This window comes from Glycine soja, chromosome 8 (genome assembly GCF_004193775.1).
Source record: "Glycine soja cultivar W05 chromosome 8, ASM419377v2, whole genome shotgun sequence".
Classification (NCBI taxonomy): Eukaryota; Viridiplantae; Streptophyta; class Magnoliopsida; order Fabales; family Fabaceae; genus Glycine; species Glycine soja.
Window position 1 is genome coordinate 43,715,107 of NC_041009.1, and position 18,561 is coordinate 43,733,667.

An 18,561-nucleotide genomic window follows, 5' to 3' on the forward strand; every position below is an offset into this window, starting at 1 on the left:
ATTGCAGCTATTGTGTCGGTGAAAAATCAATGCACTGTGGGCGTTATAAGAAAACTACCTATAAACCCAAAAACAGAGTGCTCTGAGAAAGGTAGCGTTTTTTTTGTGGTTGTTTTTTTCTCAATTCTCAACCATGGAGAAGCAGAAGACAGTGATGGGTTTGATTCTGTTGCTGCTGTTATTTGCTTCGGATGTGAGTGCTTGGACTGGTGAAATCCATGGAAGAGTTGTTTGTGATGTTTGTGGGGATTCTTCTCTCGGACCTGAAGACCATGTTCTCGAAGGTTTTTCTCTTTCTCTCTCTTTTCAATTGGCGTTTTCTCTCTCATTTTTGGGGCTTTTTTTGTGGAGTTTCTGAAGTGGAGTTTTCACTTTTTGTTGAAAGGTGTTTGCTTTTTTGTTGTTGTTCATGAGCCTTGTCATTCTTCGCCAATTGTTCAACTTGGTTGAAAACTTGACTTGTGTGTATGTTGATATCTGTGGTGTGTGGTTAGTGGTTAGCGTTTTAACCGTTTAGCACTTCTATTTCTTGCCTGATCTTTTTTGTTTTTTGGCCTGTGGAGGAAATTTGCCATAACACACTAGACCGAGGTTTTAGATTGCGGCTGCAGATGCATTTTTGTTTCGATCATTGATATTGTGAGAAATTATGGACAAATGCGCCTGAAATTGTGGCAGCAGAAACCCAAAAACCTCAATGTTGCAGCCAAAATTGCACTCACAATCATTGTTTTAAACCTTGCACTAGACTGTGTGCACTGTTTTAGTCATTATTAGCCTGTTAGACCTGGTGGCACATGGGATGTAACAGGGAAGATGTTTTCAGAATTTGTTTATTGCCATTAGGAAATGATGTTGAATTGATGATTAATTACCTCTGCTAAAAAAATAAAAAAAGATTTCCACTAAGAGAATGAGATGGCCTTGGTTGGTTTGATCATTGGATTTTCAGATATTCATAAGAATGCATAACCTGATTAACCTCTGTTGGAGTGGGAAAAAAAAATTTCCTCAATCCCAAGTGTAATTTGATACCTGGAAGATTTATGTTCCTGATCCAGTCTTATATATTGATTTTTGAATGATGGTGACTGGTTGGAAAAGATATGTTTCATGATAATCTGTTCAACCTGGTTACATTGCATTTCCATTTTCTCTTGATTTCAGTCACAAACAAATAATCTACCAACAACAGTTAACACAAGTGGTAGCGATTTGTGTTCCTTAATAAGTAGTTCAGGGTTCGAATCTTGATTGATCCTTGAATGTGAAATAAATCATGTTAGGAGGAAAATACTTACCTTGAGGACGCTCATGATCCCGACAAAGATTAGTCATAGTCACCATTTCTGGTGGGAACAATTTCGTGCCAATACCATGGTCAACAAAAAAAACAAATAATCTTGATTCAACATATGATTTATGGATTAAACTTGTCCTAAATGCATGAATAGAAATCTCACCAAAAGATCTAGTTTCCAACTTGATTTGTCTTGCTAGGCCATTAGAATTAGAAGTATTTGATAACCTGGTTAAAGATTGCTGCTTTGTTTGCTGAGCTAAAATTATTGCAACCATGCACTTTCATGACAAATCTGTTGAAGCTAAGATAGGTTTAGCTGCAACTGTCCTTTGGAGTTCATTTTCACAATTGGTGAAAAACTGGCCTAACAGCTGATGATTTGAAGTTTTCAAGTTTCATCTTTTACCCCTAAGATTCATCTATGGAAACATATAGCATTGATTCCATGATAACCTAATTTAATGTTGTCTCTATGAGAAACGAGGCTTCTTTCTTATCCTATTGTATCTGGCTTTTAAGTAATCTCATTTTCAGAGTTAACCATTTTGGTTGTAATTCATAGTTTCATAACATCATTTCATTCTTTCGGGTGCGGTTTGGTTTGAAATTTAACAATAACAAATACAACAAACAAGGACATGTCACTGTGGTCAACTGGTCATCCTCTGCAATTGGTTTGAAGCTAAGTATATTCCTGTATATTACACTTTTCCTAGTGCATTTCAAAATCTTGGTGCAACTCAGAATGCAATTTCCACAGATTGACTTTCGCATGATTGCAACGTACTGCCAGACTATTATTTCCATTTCTTAAACAAAAGAAAAGTAATTTATAATGCTTTCATGCAGGTGCTGAGGTTGCTGTTCTTTGCATCACCAAATCTGGGGAGGTTCTAAATTATCAGGCATTCACTGATGCTAAGGGGATATACACAGTGGCCGAGACAATGCCGGAGAGTGATCGTTGGGATGCATGTCTTGCCCGACCAATCAGTAGTTTCCATGAGCAATGCACTCAACTTGGTGAAGGCAGCATTGGGGTTAAATTCAGTTACAATCATCCATCAGGACATTCACACACTGTCAGGACCTTTGTTTATCGACCCACCAGTGTTCCAACTTACTGCATTTGATATATACTAATGAGTATATGAATCTGAGAGTGTCTATGCTTGATTGAACTAGTGCAAAACTAATGAGTATATGAGCATATTTTATTTATACTATATGTATGTGTAGTGGTGTTCCGGTATGTATTTCTATAGAGCATAGTCAAAGTAAGCATGAGACGTTTAAGTAACTGTAAATGGCAATATTATAGAGAGCAATGCAAAATCATTGTCATTGAGCAATGCAATGAGTCCATGGCTTAAATGCATATTATATTTTCTAGCATTACATTCATAAATACATATATGGACTGCATTAAACAATATCACATATGACACCTCCAATAGCTTTTATTGAAAGCTGTGATGTTCGGACTCGGGTACGGGTATCTGACTCGGATATGGATCCAAGGTTTGGACCTGTGAAATTCTAATTTCAAGGACTCGGGAACGCATTTTGCAAGGCTCCAAATCTTGGATATGGACTCAGGGACACGACACATTATTTTTTATTTTTTTATTATACTTTTTAAAATTACGGTGGAACATTTATTTTTAATTAAAAATATATCACAAAATATAAATACTCAATTCAACCTGCAGCATAATCTAAAGTTCAACAAACTCAAATTCCAATTCCAACTTCAAAATTCAAATAACATGAAAAAAAAAACATAAAACCTTAATAAATTAGAGTTTCCAATTCCAAATTTCAACTAACATGAAAAGAAAAAAAACATAAACTGAACTAACAGAAAAGCAGTAGCATAATCTCCGAGTTAGCAGCATCTTAAACTAGCAAATTCATCAACCAGCACCAGCCACCAAGTCAGTTCACTTGCTCTTCTTCATCATTGAAAAGCACACCTTCAATCTTCGGGTCATCAACATAGTCATCATCCACAAGAAGTACATTTCCACCTAAAAAAACAATGACAGAAAATCAGTTAGCCAAAAATTGAATAAAAAACTAAAATTGATTCATAGAAAATAAGTTTCAAATATTAAAAACTTGCCAACATCCCAATAGTTTGATGGACCAACCTTGTACTCTTCCTTCTTTCTAGCCAACATGCGCAGGTTGGTGTGAACATAGATGAGGTCCTCAGTCCTACTTGAAGTTAATTTATTTCTCTTGAGACTTTGGATAGCAGAGAAAGAACTCCAGTTTCTTTCACAGCAAGAGGAAGATGTAGGCTGTGAAAGCAACTTATATGCTAGAGCTTGCAATGTTGGTGTCAATGAACCATAACTGGTCCACCAACTCAAGGACTCTTCATGCACCCTACCTTCCATTACATGTGCTTCACTAAAAAATCTTATTATTTGTATTTTTCAATAAATTTTAATTAATAATAATAAAAATATTAAATAGTATATTAAAAGAATATGCTGTTATTGAAAATGCCTTTTTTCAAAAAAAACAAGCTGAAAATTCAATAAAAACATTTTGGGCAAGTCAAAGTCCTCATATTGAGAAAAGTCAAACTATCACATCCGTTTGCAAACGTGGCGAAATCTGGTTCGTTTCATGGACGTGTCAGCTACTCAACTTAATGACGCAAATAACCTCTATTGCGGCGAACTTGGAGACCGTACGAGGAAGGGACAAAACCGTCAAAAAGAGAATAACTCCCGCACTGTCGAATGTCGAAACCGTTGGGAGGGAAAACGGAAACTGTTGTCGCTTCTCCAAAAACAGCCCAACTCTCGAATCAGCATCATCCTCCTACAGTCGTACTGAGAATTGAGAACACACAAAGAGGGAGACACAAACACAAACACATACACAAAAGGGTTTCAAAGAGTGAGTTTTTTTTTTGTCGACTATGATCCAATGGACGAAGCAGCTGAATGCTGCATTTGGGGCCTCGTTTCTTTGGCTGATTTGCATGATTTACTTCACCCAGGTTTCAATTCTTCAAGTTTTGTTTTCTTTTTATCTAAATTTTAAATCTTTTGGTGGAATCAATGATGTTTGTTTTTTTAATTTCTTTCCCCTTTTCTGTAAGATCTGAATTCTGATAGTTTCTTATTGGTTTTGTTACAATGGGTGTTATTGGTCAATTCATTTCTTTAGTCCTTTTTCTATGCATAAAATTGCTCTGAGCCTAAAATAGTATTTTGTTTCCTTCTTTCTTTCTTTCTTTCTTTACATTTTCTGAGGAATGATTCTGTTAGTTTATCAGTTGCTATTAGATTGCTTAAGTGTCATGCTGACATAACATTATATAATGGTAATTGATGCCTTGCCTTTTGTTTGGTTGTTTCACTTCATTAATGAATGCAGGGTTTTAGGTCTTTTGTATGGACATCGATTTCCTACCAGCTTAAAGATAATCTTAAGTTGTCACCCTCAGCTTCCCAATTTGTGTTTTCAGTAGCATTTTTCCCATGGAGCATTAAACCATTATACGGGTACGGATCAATGGTCCTTTTTTCATTGATTATTCACTTGTAAAAACACTTAATACACGTAGGGAGATTTGTTCATGAATACAAAGTACAAAAGTAATGTATCCTTATCTTAAGGCAGATTTGCAAATTATATCGGCCTGAATAAATTTAATGTGATGCTTTTTTGTGCTTATGTTTCTATAATTCCGTCATCTGTTTTCAGCTTTCATATACAAGTATTGAGTATGACAGAATGATAGAAGTTATCTTTTGATTTTGAATAATGAAAAGGGAAAGAACATGGAAAAGTATGAGATAGAATTAAATTATTTATACTAGTAGTTCCTAGTATAGTTTTTAAAATGACATAGATATTCCCATCAAATGGGAAAAGAAAAGTGCCATATAGGGATTAGAGAATACAAGATCTTAAGGGGTCTCTGGATGAACAAGTAACCTTTTCATTCAGCATGAAGAGTTTCTGCATAAACAGAATTTTAATATTACTTTCCAGTAATTCTCCAACCCACATAACTGTGTTGACTATTAAAATGTGCTGCTTAATTTTTGTAGTTTTTTTTTTTGTGTATCTGTATCTGTTTGTTTACTGAATCAACTTTATACCGCTTGCTTGCAATCTGATTTTGTTACTGATACACAGAATACTTTCTGATTGTATTCCAATTAAAGGAAGAAAACGGATTCCCTACTTAGTGATTGCAACTGTGCTCTCCCTAGTGCCATGGTTTATTTTAGGCTTATCTTCAACTTTGAGGGATTCAACATGGCACCTCATGGTATTGTTGACTGCACAAAACTTGGGCTCAGCAATGGCAGATGTTGTTGTTGATGCAATGATAGCTGAGGCAGTAAGATATGAACGGTATGTCTGCATCACAAGTTCCTGATTCTCATTTTCTAATTAAATACTGCACACGCATAAGAAAAATGCAAAAACACAAAACATCTGAATTGTAGTTTAATTTTTTTTTGGCTTATTTGCAATTTCTCAATCTTCATAATAAGGATGGAGGATGAAATCAAATACTGTGTATTCAATGGTGTGAATGTTAATTCTTGATCACTGAAAAGCAATGAAAATTGGGGAATGACTGAGAGTAGTATGATTTCTAAATATCAAACAATTTCCTTCTGTTGTTTTTTTTTCAGGTTTTACTTGTGAGACTGCTTTCTAATTGTTTGCTTTCCTGTTCAAGTTTGCATTTACTAGACATTGTGGAATACTTTTTATTCATTTGGCACAAGATAATTTTTTGTTTTCATTTGATAGTATCATGCCATTCGTATCACTTGACAATTGAAATCAATAGAATTTTTTCTTTCTGTGACATAAGAAGTTCCAATCTCTTAATATAATGGATTATTGAAGGTTGCTCCCAAGATTGGATTGGTTTTGTAACTTTTGTTAATAACCTTTTAATGTATTTCAGTTATTAGACCCATGCATAAGGTTTGACCTGGAGGGAATTTCCTTTTTTGAATTTTAATGATGGATATTCTATATCTTGTATCTGTGTCTAATCTTTGGTGTGACTGTGGACTATTTACTTTGTTCATATCATCTTTGTTGAATGCTTCTCTACAGTATGTGGTTAAGTACTTGCTTTGTTGGCCAGGGCATCATTTGCAGGAGATCTCCAGTCAATATCTTGGTCTTCTATGGCTTTGGGAGGAATATGTGGGAGTTTGTTAGGGGGATACGCATTATCCATTTTACGGATAGATACTATTTTTCTTCTGTTTTGTGTACTACCATGCATACAGTTATTATCATGCTGTTTTGTGGAGGAGAACTCTGAAAATAGCAAAGCTGAACCAGAGAATTCAATTGTAAGGGATTCACATATGAATGGTAGTACCCTAGATGAAGATAGTCCTTTAACCAAAAAGTCCCACAGCAGCACAAGAAGAAGAAAGAAGGGCAAAAAAAATGCAAAAGGTAGAGCAGTAAATAGCAGCAAATCAAAGATTTATAAGAAAGGAGACTCCCTGGCATTAAAGTGGTTCCATTCTTTGAAAGAAGCAATTTATGATTTATGCCGTGCATTTAGACAGCCAATGATTTGGAGGTAACTATAGTAATATTTAAAGTTTATGTACAGTGTATTCGTGTAGATATTTTCAATTTTAATTGTATACTTTTAAGATAATGAATGATTCCTTATTGAAAGTGAATCTCCTGCCTGAGAGTTTTATCTATCTGTATAGTTTGAGTAAGTCTGCATCCTGAATCCTCCTACCTGTTCCTTAAAGATGGCATTTTGGCTACTAAACATGTTCACCCTAGTTTCTGCAACTGTCTAACTACATAGACTTGAAAGGTTTATAAACTGCAGCCGATTGAAATGATTAGTTTGGAAGAATCACTGGTTTCTACAGACAAAAGGACGTAATCAAGTTAGAAAGCTTATATTGACAGACGTTACCTTCAAAAACATTCTCTGCAATGGTTTATAACTGTGAATGAATTAGTTTGGGTGAATGATTTGGTGAAAAATACTGAACATCTGATGTCATTTTTATACTGAATCTCTAAATTAAGGTTCAGTGAACTATATACAGTAATGAATGATGAGGAATCTAGGAAACAGAGATCGACCTAATAACTCTACAATATCTAATGAACCTAGTAATCTGTAAATGGTAACCTAAATGTATTTCAACACAAACTAATAATAAGAAATGTTATAGAACACTAATCAAAACATCTGAGATATTTAAGGTTTTGATTTTTATACTCCTCTGTATGTGTGCATGGCCGTATCAATTGATGCTAATTCATTTCATGTATTATGCATATGCTATAACATGGTTATTAGTTACTAATAGTCTTTGTTATATGTTGGTGAGGGCAGACCTATGTCTTGGTTTTTCCTTGCCCACGTTACGATTCCGAATCTTTCAACCGTCATCTTCTACTACGAAACCGAGGTTTTAAAGCTAGAAGCATCTTTCCTTGGGACTTCACGGGTTGTTGGTTGGTTGGGACTTATGCTGGGCACCTTCATTTATAATCGTCACCTAAAGTATATGACCCTACGAAAAATCCTCATGTAAGCAACTAAGGATTATTTTCCCTTGGTGGATGACTAACTTATGTATATTTAATATACTGATATGTTTTTATCTTGATTACAGGTGTGCCCATATTGGTTTGGCCTTCTTGAATCTTCTGCAGATTGCTGTAGTGTCAAGGAAAAATATTGCCTTTGGCATCTCAGACAAGATTATGGTCCTTTTTGGCTCGGCTCTTGCTGATGGAATCAATCAATTCAAGTATGTTATTGCTTCTATTTTTTGTTTTAGTTAAAAATGTGCATGGTTGGATAGGTGAAAAGTATTTCCAAGAAAAACATAAAAATAAGCATGAAAGAAATGTTATTTTATGAATTTAATAGGAAATACACAAACAATACAAATGTTCTTTTTACACTGTTATCCAATCATAAATTGTCACATAATTAAAAATTGTTGACTTTTGTAAAAATTATTTTAGTCATATCTAGGGAGATTTCTAACCAGTTGTCAATATAAAAACTTTTATACCAAGTGTATCGAAATTGAGCTCTTTTATTATATGTTCACTTCATTGTCATCTTAAAATAGAGATGAAAACATTTGGTGTAATGAAATGATGATGTTTCTACTTTTGGTACATATAGTAACAAGTTAACATTTTTCATTTCTTAAAACTATCCCTGCCCCTAATTCATCTTTATCAAGCACACCTAAATAGGCATTAGAAGTGTAGAAGATCTTTTATGATCGTGCCAATCTATTTTCCAGTGCATTTTGATTCGCCATGGGCATCTCCATTGTTGCATCTGAGTTTTTGTTGCTGGAAGCATAATGATTTGAACAATTATTTGTGCTACATCATTAGTTCTAAATCATAACCATTTTTTTCTGGGAAAAACTGCAGGTTTATGCCTTTCCTGATCTTATCTGGACAACTTTGTCCTCCAGGAATTGAAGGGACTTTATTTGCACTTTTCATGTCAATCAACAACTTGGGATCCACAGTGGGGTCTTTTGTGGGTGCTGGCTTGGCTTCTATATTGAACATTGATTCAGGATCATTTGACAATCTTCTCTTGGGCATCATTGTTCATGCCTTGTGCAATTTCATCCCAATTGCTTTTCTGTTTCTGATACCAAAGGAAGCTACAGGTTCATCAACATAGATTATGACTACTACACAGGGATTGGCTTTGCTTCATTAGGTTCTTCTAGGCCTACCATAGTTGTAATTTTACACTTGTAGACGGGAATATTTTGGAGCAAATGAGGAACATATTAATCTGATTTATACGAACTCGGATCATAGTAATTGTATATACTATTGTACTGACAATTTTGGTCAGCAAGTCTATTTTCTTGCATGAAAAATTTGACAGGTGGTTGACACACATCTTCGTTAATTTTTATAAAGGGTTGATGACAAATAATGAGTGTGGTTTTTGGCTAATAATCACTTGTCAAAGTGCTCTTCATCTGCATGCATTTTGTTGAAACAATATTATTCACTTTATGTTTTAAGGTATCGTGCAATGTGTTGCTTCACTAAACTATCATTCTCGTTTTCTAAATTCACAACTTGTGTTTTTACAGTACATAAAGGTACATATATTTTTATAAACAAAAACCCTGTATGGACTAATCAAAATTCACCTTCAAAAGTACTATATATAAAAAAAGAATCACTTTCAAAAGTACTATATAAAAAAAAATCACCTTCAAAAGTTAAGATGGGGGCTTATAGTGAATTGGAATCTATCAATCAAATGGTTTCTCCTTGAAACAATTAGGGTGTGCTGTTTTAATTCAGAGTGAAAATAAGAAGAAAAAAAAACAAAAAATAAACAAGCTAGTATTATCTATTCACACTAGAGCCTAGTTTTGATCTAGGGACCTGTGGGATATGGGCTGACCACGCTTACGCTGCGCCACTGTGATTAGTGGTATGTTATCTATTCACACATTATATAATCCTTTTATAAATAAGCTAGTATTGCACATTGCCTTTCTCAGCTTGTTCTCTCCATTTTTTTGTAGGCTGAAATGAAGGTTGTATATAAATAATCAAATTTATTTCTAAAATTACGGGATTGGATAAATTGATTCTTGAAAAATAAAATATTTAAATTTATTTTTTCAATATTATATAAATTCATTAATTTTTAGCATAAATAAATATCCTAATTCTTTCCTAAAAGTATGAAATTTGAATAAATTAGTCCTTAAAAAATAATAAATTTAAATTGAAAAAGTGTCACAAATTAATGGTGTAGACAATTTAGTGAAAAATTAATTCTTAATTTTTGTAATTTAATATTGAATTAGTTTTCAAAAGATATAATTTGTTGTTGAATTGTTGAATATTATAAATTAATAATGAGCTCATAAATTTAACTTGTAGGATTAATTTAATTTATTTTTTTATTTTTTTACATTCAGCAACTAAGTTATCACAGGGACAGAATTTCACTATTTGCCCTAACTTTTAAAATAATTCACTCAAATATCATATTTACCATAATTTCAATTCTCCCACAAAAAAAATAGCCTCTTTCTTTTAGATTTGATCAACAAAAGCACTACCCTGAACTCAATTAGCAGAAAAACCACAAAAATTGGAACAAAGATTCGGCGAAGGCTAAAGGAAGATGAGAAGAAGACCAGGAATTGGAGGGTTGCAGACGCACGCCGCTGCAAGAGATCAATTCCGTTTGCTTGGTGAAAATGTCGCAAAGATCAGAACTGATTTGATGAAGGAGCAGCTTGCCACCTTTCGCTCTCAGCTCGAAGATTTCGCTCGCAAACACAAGGTGAATTCGTTTTTTTTCTTTTATCGATGCAGCACATGATAGTTACTAGTTTTAATTGGTTTGCTAGTTTCTGAATAATAGTAACATTTGTCTGATTTATCATCAGTTTCTTTGTAATTTGTGTGTCAAATTGTCTCATTCTTCTGCTGTTCCGTTTTTTTTATTATTTTTATGTTGGGGTGTTGGAAAAATTCAACTGGGTTTTGTGAACTTGATGCTTTTAGTGGGAAAGGAGTTTTTTTTTTTTTTGGTTTTTTGGGACTTGGGCTTGGCTGATTTTGAGTGAAAGTAATAAAGGACGAAACTTTAATGTAGTTGGTTCTATTCTTCAATTAGGAAAAGAGTTTTATTACCTCAGTAAGCTATGCTGACGTTTAATACAAACATTTATTACGCGGATTACTGAGGTGAAACTAATTTTGATAAGAGAATAAGACCAAAAGCACTTAACGAATTGCTTTAAGTTTTGCCAATATTCGTTAATGAAAGTTGAGAAATGCTAGCAATGTATGAAATGGAAATAGGATGATATGGGAATAGGATGAGTTTGAAATATTTTAGCTATGTTGCTGATTGCTGACTTAGCATGTCAGTGGAGTTCTGTTCAGGGGCATATGCTTGACTAATTTGATAGCCTTGAAACTTCAGAGTAGTGTTTGGCTAACAAGTAACAACACACATTGTTCATGGTTTCTGGTGTTGGCCTTATAATGAAATCCCACTTTAGTTATCACTTTTTTTTTGGCAATTCATGATTAAATTAAAAGATTCTAACAGTTGATATTGCCTGTTCAGAATGACATCCGCAAGAACCCTTCATTCAGATCACAGTTTCATGAGATGTGTGCTAAAGTTGGAGTAGACCCCTTGGCCTCAAACAAGGGTTTCTGGTCAGAGCTGTTAGGACTTGGTGACTTCTATTATGAACTCGGTTAGTGATATTTTTCTTAGCCTTGTATGAAATAAGTTTCTACTTTCTTATGCATCGATGGATCTTTTATGTACTAATATCCATATGCTATAATGATAATTAATATGGAATACCTGAGAAAAAAATGTAGGATAAGACAGATAATGCTGGAGTTTGTAGTGTCTGAACTATACATGACAGTCTTATTCAGAATTTGAGCAATATGAATGTGGCTTGGATTTAGTATTGCAGCTCTTTACTGGGTTCACTTTTTGGGAAGAAGAGTTAACTTCAGGATGATTTTTATGAAATTTCAAAATGACAAAACCACAGGCCGATAGGCATACATACCGTGATATTTTTTATGTTTATAAAGGTAAATATGAGATCAAATGTTCCAATTACTTGCATATAACATTGCACTGCACATGAACAAGATACCTCAATTGATCTTAATAATATTTAGCATATGTCCCTTTATCACGACAGAAACTACTGGCATTACCTAGTATAGATCTAAAATAGTAGAATCTTTGTTCTGCCAATATGAGTTATCGTCAAGTGTCGGCCACTGTTATTAAATTCAAGGGCCGTGTTCCATAATTTGAGTAGCTTGTTCAGATCTTGTATCCTTATTTAATTATTAAATCTTCATTTTGTCAAAGCTGCAGATAATGTGCCGCTGTAAATTTATTGCAATATTATCTTCAAAAGCTGTGGGTTTTCTTGTGATTGTTCATGCAGTATTTTTGCCTTTAATCATGTTTCTATATGTAGTTTGTTGGGCATCCTATGCTGGCTAATTAGCATCAATATTGCATATGGGGTGATAGTTCTTGTTTAGATTTTCTGTTCTTGGTTTTCAAACAAACAAAAACCATGAGTTGGGGTTAGGTAGATTGTCATGGGACAAGGGAGATGCTTAATGTAATGGAAATTGGAAACTAATGTTAGTTTACCAAACATTGGAAAGCCCCACATCACTTGCCTCAGTTGTTGGGGGGCTATTTATATTCCTGTTGGACAACTTCTCTTAATTCCAATTGGTTTTAACTTTTAAGATGAAATCTAACACGATATAAGAGCCTAATTCATTTCCAGTTGTTTCCATGTTGTGGAGGGGATCTCCATTGCTTTTGTAGTTTTTGCTGTATATGGATGGGTCTGCTAGGCATCTAAATTCATTTAATGCCAATTGGTTTTAAGATAGAATCTAACACTAGAAATATAGGTAAAACAGCTGTGGTCTGTGGAAAAATAGAGACTGGGATAAAGATTAATGGAAGTAGTCTTAATGTTATGAAGAACATCTACGCCTTAAAACTAAAAATAACTAATCTGAAATTCTATTATTAATTAAATTTATAACTTTCAAAGCTTGGTATTCTATTATTAACTAGCCTTTTATCCTCTAAGATAAAATGTTCCTTATGATGGTTTCTCTTTATTTTTTTATTCACATTACATTTTAATTCAGCGTGTTACAAACTTATAATTGTTGAACTATTTATCTTTTTTATTTAATAAAACATTCCTGATTTATATTTTTAATTAAATCCAAGCTGCTTATTTTCAATATTTTCTTATCATGTATGCTAAGACAAGCTACTTGACTAGACAGGAGTTCAAATAGTGGATATTTGCTTGGCCACTAGAGCCCACAATGGAGGACTGATCGACCTGCACGAACTCTGCAGTCTCCTTCGCCAGAGACGAAAAAGTGATCGTGAAGTTGTTTCTGAGGATGATTGTCTGCGTGCTATTAAGAAGCTGAAGGTCTTGTGCTTTAGGTTGCCCATTAACTAGATTATGACTATTACTGTTTATGAGTGTGATGTAGATAATGTATGCTAGATTCAGGAAATCTTAAATAAATGCCAAAGACAATCCCAGATGTGTTTAAGGGTTCTGTTATCCCATATGTTTGCACATCAGTGCATTGTTCAACATAAATGTGCTCCTACTTTTACAGCATGCCTTTGACTCTTCCCCATTAATTAATCCTGCTCTGGGAATGACCATAGCTGAGCAGCAATATCTCATTTTGAACAACCTCATTACATTGAATTCATGATTTCCTTTAACTGTTATACAGCATACACAAATTTGGTATTTGTGATGGGAATTTTTATACTTCTCAGGACTTAAAGTCAATGATAATTGATGGTATCAGCAAAGTTCACAAATGGTAATGGCCAAACACATTTATGAGAAAAAAACAAAAGAAACTTGATAATATTCAGCTAAAGAAGGAAGTTGGGATGTGAATGGGTTAATGGTAGGAGGAGTCCACTTCTTTGGATAGTTTTGGACTTACTCTGAAATATGGATTTAAATTGTAGGAAGGACCTTCAGTTTTTTTGTAAGTAAATTGGGGAAAATTGACAAGACAAAACTCTTCCTTAATCTATGAATTGTAAATATAGAACAACTATTGTTTATAGATATGCAGTCAGTTTTGAATTCTTTTATAAATAATCGATATTTTTGAAAAAAGAACACTATATTGACAGGATGTTAGCTTAGCCTCTGCTACGACACTAATTACTGAATATAATGCTTATCTGTAGATGATAGTGTAATGATTAATCACTCTTTATCTTTTCTGTGTCTTTCTTAGTAAAAGGATGTCTACTTTTCTTATGGTTGGATTAAATAAACTACATATAGTGAACCTAAATTGCATGTATATGTTGGAAGAGCATTTGGATTGCGGAGTGCACAAGTAAAGAGTAGTACATTTTCCTTTTGTTCATCTTTGTTTCTCCACTAGAGAAATTTGTTACATGTGTCCTTCTTGAACCTTTTGGTGTTTCATACTGATCTTTAACTAAATTTCAGGTGCTGGGTAGTGGTTTTGAAGTTATTTCTGTTGGAAAGAAAAAACTTGTTCGTTCAGTTCCAACCGAGTTAAACAAAGACCACAATGAAATTCTAGAACTTGCCCAGGTAACAACTTTTTCTTCCTTTTTGGATATGGTAATATGTGTGCTTTTCATTAAGGTGTTATAAGTTATTACTCGCTAATGCTTCCTTGTTCCTTTCACTTTTCTTTAATTTGAACCATCTTGCTTTGGATCTTGTTTGATTGTTAACAATGTGTACAAGAAGCTTCATCCATGGTGTGATTTAATTTGATTGACATTAGTTAGAAATTGGATTCCTTGTTGTGAAGAAAAGATTGCCTGTGTCCAACTTATCCAGTGTAGCAAAAATAGCTATGCAATCAGTTTGCTGTTTGAGAAGCATTAGTCTTTTCACATTTGCGTGTAACATTTTATTTACTGCAGGCTCAAGGATTTGTGACTGTAGATGAAGTAGAGAGGCGGTTGTCATGGAGTTCTGGCCGTGCCATCGATGCCCTTGATACATTACTCGATGTAAGATAACTAAATTTTTTATGAGAAAATCTGTTTCTTTCTCTTTATCTGATTAACACATTTCAATCTCAAATCACATATGTAACAATGAAACACTGTTGGCTTGTGCAGGAAGGACTTGCAATGATTGATGATGGCCATAGAGATGGTAGACGGCGGTACTGGTTTCCTTGCGTGTCTCCCATCTCATCTTCAATAGGAGTTGATTCCTAATAAATTTAGTGAAAGGAAACTGAGGTCTGGTTTTTGAAGACCTATGTATGTTTAGATTGTTACAAAATTGATATTTATTATTGCTTTTGATTTCTTGAATTTTTTGTCCTAAAATAATTGTATTGTATGTTTATCTAGTGTACACATGTATGGTGATTGGGAACTGGAAATGTATACTTCGTTTTCTGTAAGTGACGATTGCGTAAAACAAAAGTACTAAATTTTTTTGGATCTTGTTCAGTTTTGCCCCCAATCCCCCCCCCCCACCCCCACCCCAATATCTTTCTCCATGAAACCATCAATCATCTGCATAACTAGATCTGGTTCCAGCATCAGATGTATGACATAGTCACCTATGCTTTGAATCAGGGGTGTGCAAAAATTAGTTCGGTAAAAAAATTGAATCAAATTGGTTTTAAGTTGTTTTAATTGTTTTAGTTTTTTTATCCAAATAGTCAAACTGATTTAGAAACTGGTCTTAAAAATTTGGTTCTGAACTGAATTAGTTTTAAACTAGTTTGAAGAGTCAAACCAGTTTCGAATTGATTTTCGAACTATTTTTTTCAAATAAAAATCATTTCGATTAATCCAACTGGTTTTGTATAAATAATTTGATTAACCAAATTGATTTTATAAAATAGTGTACTTATTTTTTCTTGAACTAGAAAATTAATTTGATTTAGGTTCGATTACAATCTAATTCAATCCGAACCAATTTTTTTAATTAAACACCCCTACTTTGAAAGAAGTCTAGTTTGAAAAGAAATATGATGATTAGTTTTCGTTTAGTATATTTTTCTTTTTTCCACCACCAATAACTTAATGCATGTTGCAAAACATTGCAAATTGAAGCTAATGTTTTGAAATGTCTATGTCGCAATCGGAGTTACAATGGGAACGGTGGATAAATTTATTAAATCATGAAGTCAACATTAATATTTGTATCTTGAAAGAAAAAATATTAAAAAATCTTTAAAAAATGAATGGACTTTGAAATAAAAAATAGATTTGAGAGTCCATTACGTATAGGGAAGATCTTAACATCCTATAACATCCCTTAAAAAGGGTACTTACAATTAATTGTGCAAAATAATATATCTTTTTAAATGTTTACTTTATCCAAAAAAGTATTTTTTGATTTATATTATTTTTATCAAAAGAACACTTTTATTTATTTAAAGAAGATAACTTTATACAGAAGAACTTTAGATAGCAAATGACTATTCTATAAATTTTATGATTTATGTGACATAAAAGATAGAATTGCTACTCAGTCAACATTACATACCACTGTACAAGTTAAAATTTTTTATATTTTATTTAAAATTTCATAAAAATAATTTTCTTAAATATAACTCCATACCTAAGTATTAGATAAAAAATGGTTATTCTATATTTTTTATGATTTAAGCAACATTAAAAAGTAAAATTGTTACTTAATTAATTTCATAAACCATTGCATGAGTTAATTAAAAAAACTACAATAATAGAAAAAGTATAAAAAAAAAAGATTCGAGAGAAAAATAAAAAGATTAAAAAAGAAAATATCTATTCTTACTTTTGTTAAGGAAGGGTAACATGCTCATCGTTCCTATACAATCCAACACCACTCTTTTTATTGTAAAATATAACCAAAACTAAACCTCATCTTATACATATTTTGCTTGCAAAAGAAAAGAAGAAACAATACCTGACCCAACGTGCCAATTTTTATTATTGTTTTTTGTAACCAATTAAAAACCAATGCCAATATCCATTTTATTATGATTTCATATTTTAATCCTATATCAAGAGATATACATATCCAGAGACACCACATGCCCGACATGCGGACACTCATTATCTATTTACAAAATAATAAAAAAACGAAATATCCCATGTATTGATAGAGTCCTGTCACATTTTTTCTATTTCTTTTTCTTTGTCCGTCTTTTTTATTTTCTTTAAAAAATAAAAAAAATACTTTTTTCACATAAAACTGTATGCAGGCAAATAAAATTGGATATTCACAGTCCCCAATGTTTTGTAACATATATCAGCATTATAACTGCTATAATTTTAAATTACATTACATCGTTAGTGATTTTTTTCCCCTTACGGCCCTGAGCAGACTGCAGGTGATTTAGATGCTAGAAATGTAAAATATATTAAAATTTAAAACCATTAAGAAAGAACAGACTTCCTCTATCATATATTTAACCTTTCAAGCTTTATAATTTAAATATAATGTAATTTACATTACCCAAAAGCTACATTGACACATGTGTGTTATAAATGGTTTAAAAATAAATGGAGAAGAGAATAAACATCATTCATTGGGTTTGGATTTGGATTTGAGAAGGAGTCTCAATCTCCTCAACCCACTCAGGGGCAGGTTCACTCCATGACCTTGGCCTAACTCCTGTTTTAAAATACAATACCATTTCCATGGCTTCAAAGACCTTATGCTTATCCAAAAACTCATTCCACACTCCACTCACTATACAATAGTTATTGTTATATGGTGCCCGGTGGTGTGCGGCATGTTGCCACCGTGACACGCCGGCCTCTTGTAATGCCACCACGAGTGGCGGAAGCCGGCTCTTAGTGCCATGTGACCATGCATGAAACTGTTGGCTAAACATGATGCAACCTGAGCACACCACAACAAATTCTTCAACAATAGGGTCATGGCAAAGAAGGACTACAGGAAGCACTGCCAAGGTCACTGCACGTGCCAATGCATGTAAATTGTTAGCAAATTGACGCCTAGTGATGGTCCAAGGCCACTTGTGGTGGCCTTGAAAGGCTTCAATTTGAGCCCCAACAATTGGGGTTGAGCCATCGCCATAATTGTCGATGGCCCAATGGTAAACCCCTGATCCAAGATCAGCTAAGATGTATCCAACCCAACCTGCCACAATGGGCTCAACCCACATGTTCAAATCAATAGCACCCTTTATGGACTCTCCCAAGGAAATGACCAAAGTTGAGCATCCAGCTGCCACCCAAGCTCTATGAGACCATGTTGATTGCAAACTTGGGTCATTGTTCATTGGACGGTGGATCTCAGTGGTAACGACCGTTGGCATTGGCGGCACCGGCACGAGCCGGGTCTCAATGACCAATGACTTAGCATTGGACTTAGACCTAGAGGTGGTGGTGGTAGTGGTTGTGGTAGAACAATGTACTCGAGACGGGTGACGGGGTGGATGGTTCTTGCAAACTTGGTGGTGGAAGTTTGGTGTATACTTGTGTTGAGCTAAGGAATACATTGGAGTTATTGAAGAATGAAGAGGAATCAAATTCTTGCATTAAAAAGAGCTACATATACAAAATTTGGAGCTACTCAATAGTGGTTGTGGGGGAAAATGCCCATTTTTGTGGAAGTAGGAGAAGGCAAAATAATGTGGTGGGGAAA

General features: G+C 33.8%; 5 protein-coding genes across 5 annotated transcripts; 3 read left to right on the plus strand and 2 right to left on the minus strand.

Annotated features, from left to right (window-relative positions):
• The first annotated feature begins 8 nt into the window (after nt 1–8).
• On the plus strand, nt 9–2,660 carry LOC114423397. The gene is made up of 2 exons (XM_028390146.1): nt 9–284; nt 2,153–2,660. The coding sequence occupies exons 1-2, from the start codon at nt 134–136 to the stop codon at nt 2,434–2,436; spliced, it is 435 nt and encodes a 144-aa protein (XP_028245947.1). The 5' UTR covers nt 9–133; the 3' UTR covers nt 2,437–2,660.
• A 362-nt stretch (nt 2,661–3,022) lies between these two features.
• LOC114423399 lies at nt 3,023–3,710 on the minus strand. The gene is made up of 2 exons (XM_028390147.1): nt 3,457–3,710; nt 3,023–3,333 (listed from the first exon to the last, which is right to left on the minus strand). Exons 1-2 carry the CDS (start codon nt 3,706–3,708, stop codon nt 3,247–3,249), a joined length of 339 nt encoding a protein of 112 aa, XP_028245948.1. The 5' UTR covers nt 3,709–3,710; the 3' UTR covers nt 3,023–3,246.
• Nucleotides 3,711–4,008: 298 nt separating this feature from the next.
• Nucleotides 4,009–9,251, plus strand: LOC114423401 (probable folate-biopterin transporter 4). The gene is made up of 7 exons (XM_028390150.1): nt 4,009–4,322; nt 4,703–4,830; nt 5,471–5,692; nt 6,447–6,899; nt 7,686–7,883; nt 7,969–8,106; nt 8,753–9,251. Exons 1-7 carry the CDS (start codon nt 4,242–4,244, stop codon nt 9,012–9,014), a joined length of 1,482 nt encoding a protein of 493 aa, XP_028245951.1. The 5' UTR covers nt 4,009–4,241; the 3' UTR covers nt 9,015–9,251.
• Nucleotides 9,252–10,366: 1,115 nt separating this feature from the next.
• On the plus strand, nt 10,367–15,392 carry LOC114423402 (vacuolar protein sorting-associated protein 22 homolog 1). The gene is made up of 6 exons (XM_028390151.1): nt 10,367–10,658; nt 11,454–11,589; nt 13,190–13,344; nt 14,410–14,517; nt 14,859–14,948; nt 15,060–15,392. The coding sequence occupies exons 1-6, from the start codon at nt 10,497–10,499 to the stop codon at nt 15,159–15,161; spliced, it is 753 nt and encodes a 250-aa protein (XP_028245952.1). The 5' UTR covers nt 10,367–10,496; the 3' UTR covers nt 15,162–15,392.
• A 1,932-nt stretch (nt 15,393–17,324) lies between these two features.
• On the minus strand, nt 17,325–18,561 carry LOC114424071 (fatty acid desaturase 4, chloroplastic-like). Its single transcript, XM_028390941.1, has one exon. The coding sequence runs from the start codon at nt 18,413–18,415 to the stop codon at nt 17,474–17,476; it is 942 nt and encodes a 313-aa protein (XP_028246742.1). The 5' UTR covers nt 18,416–18,561; the 3' UTR covers nt 17,325–17,473.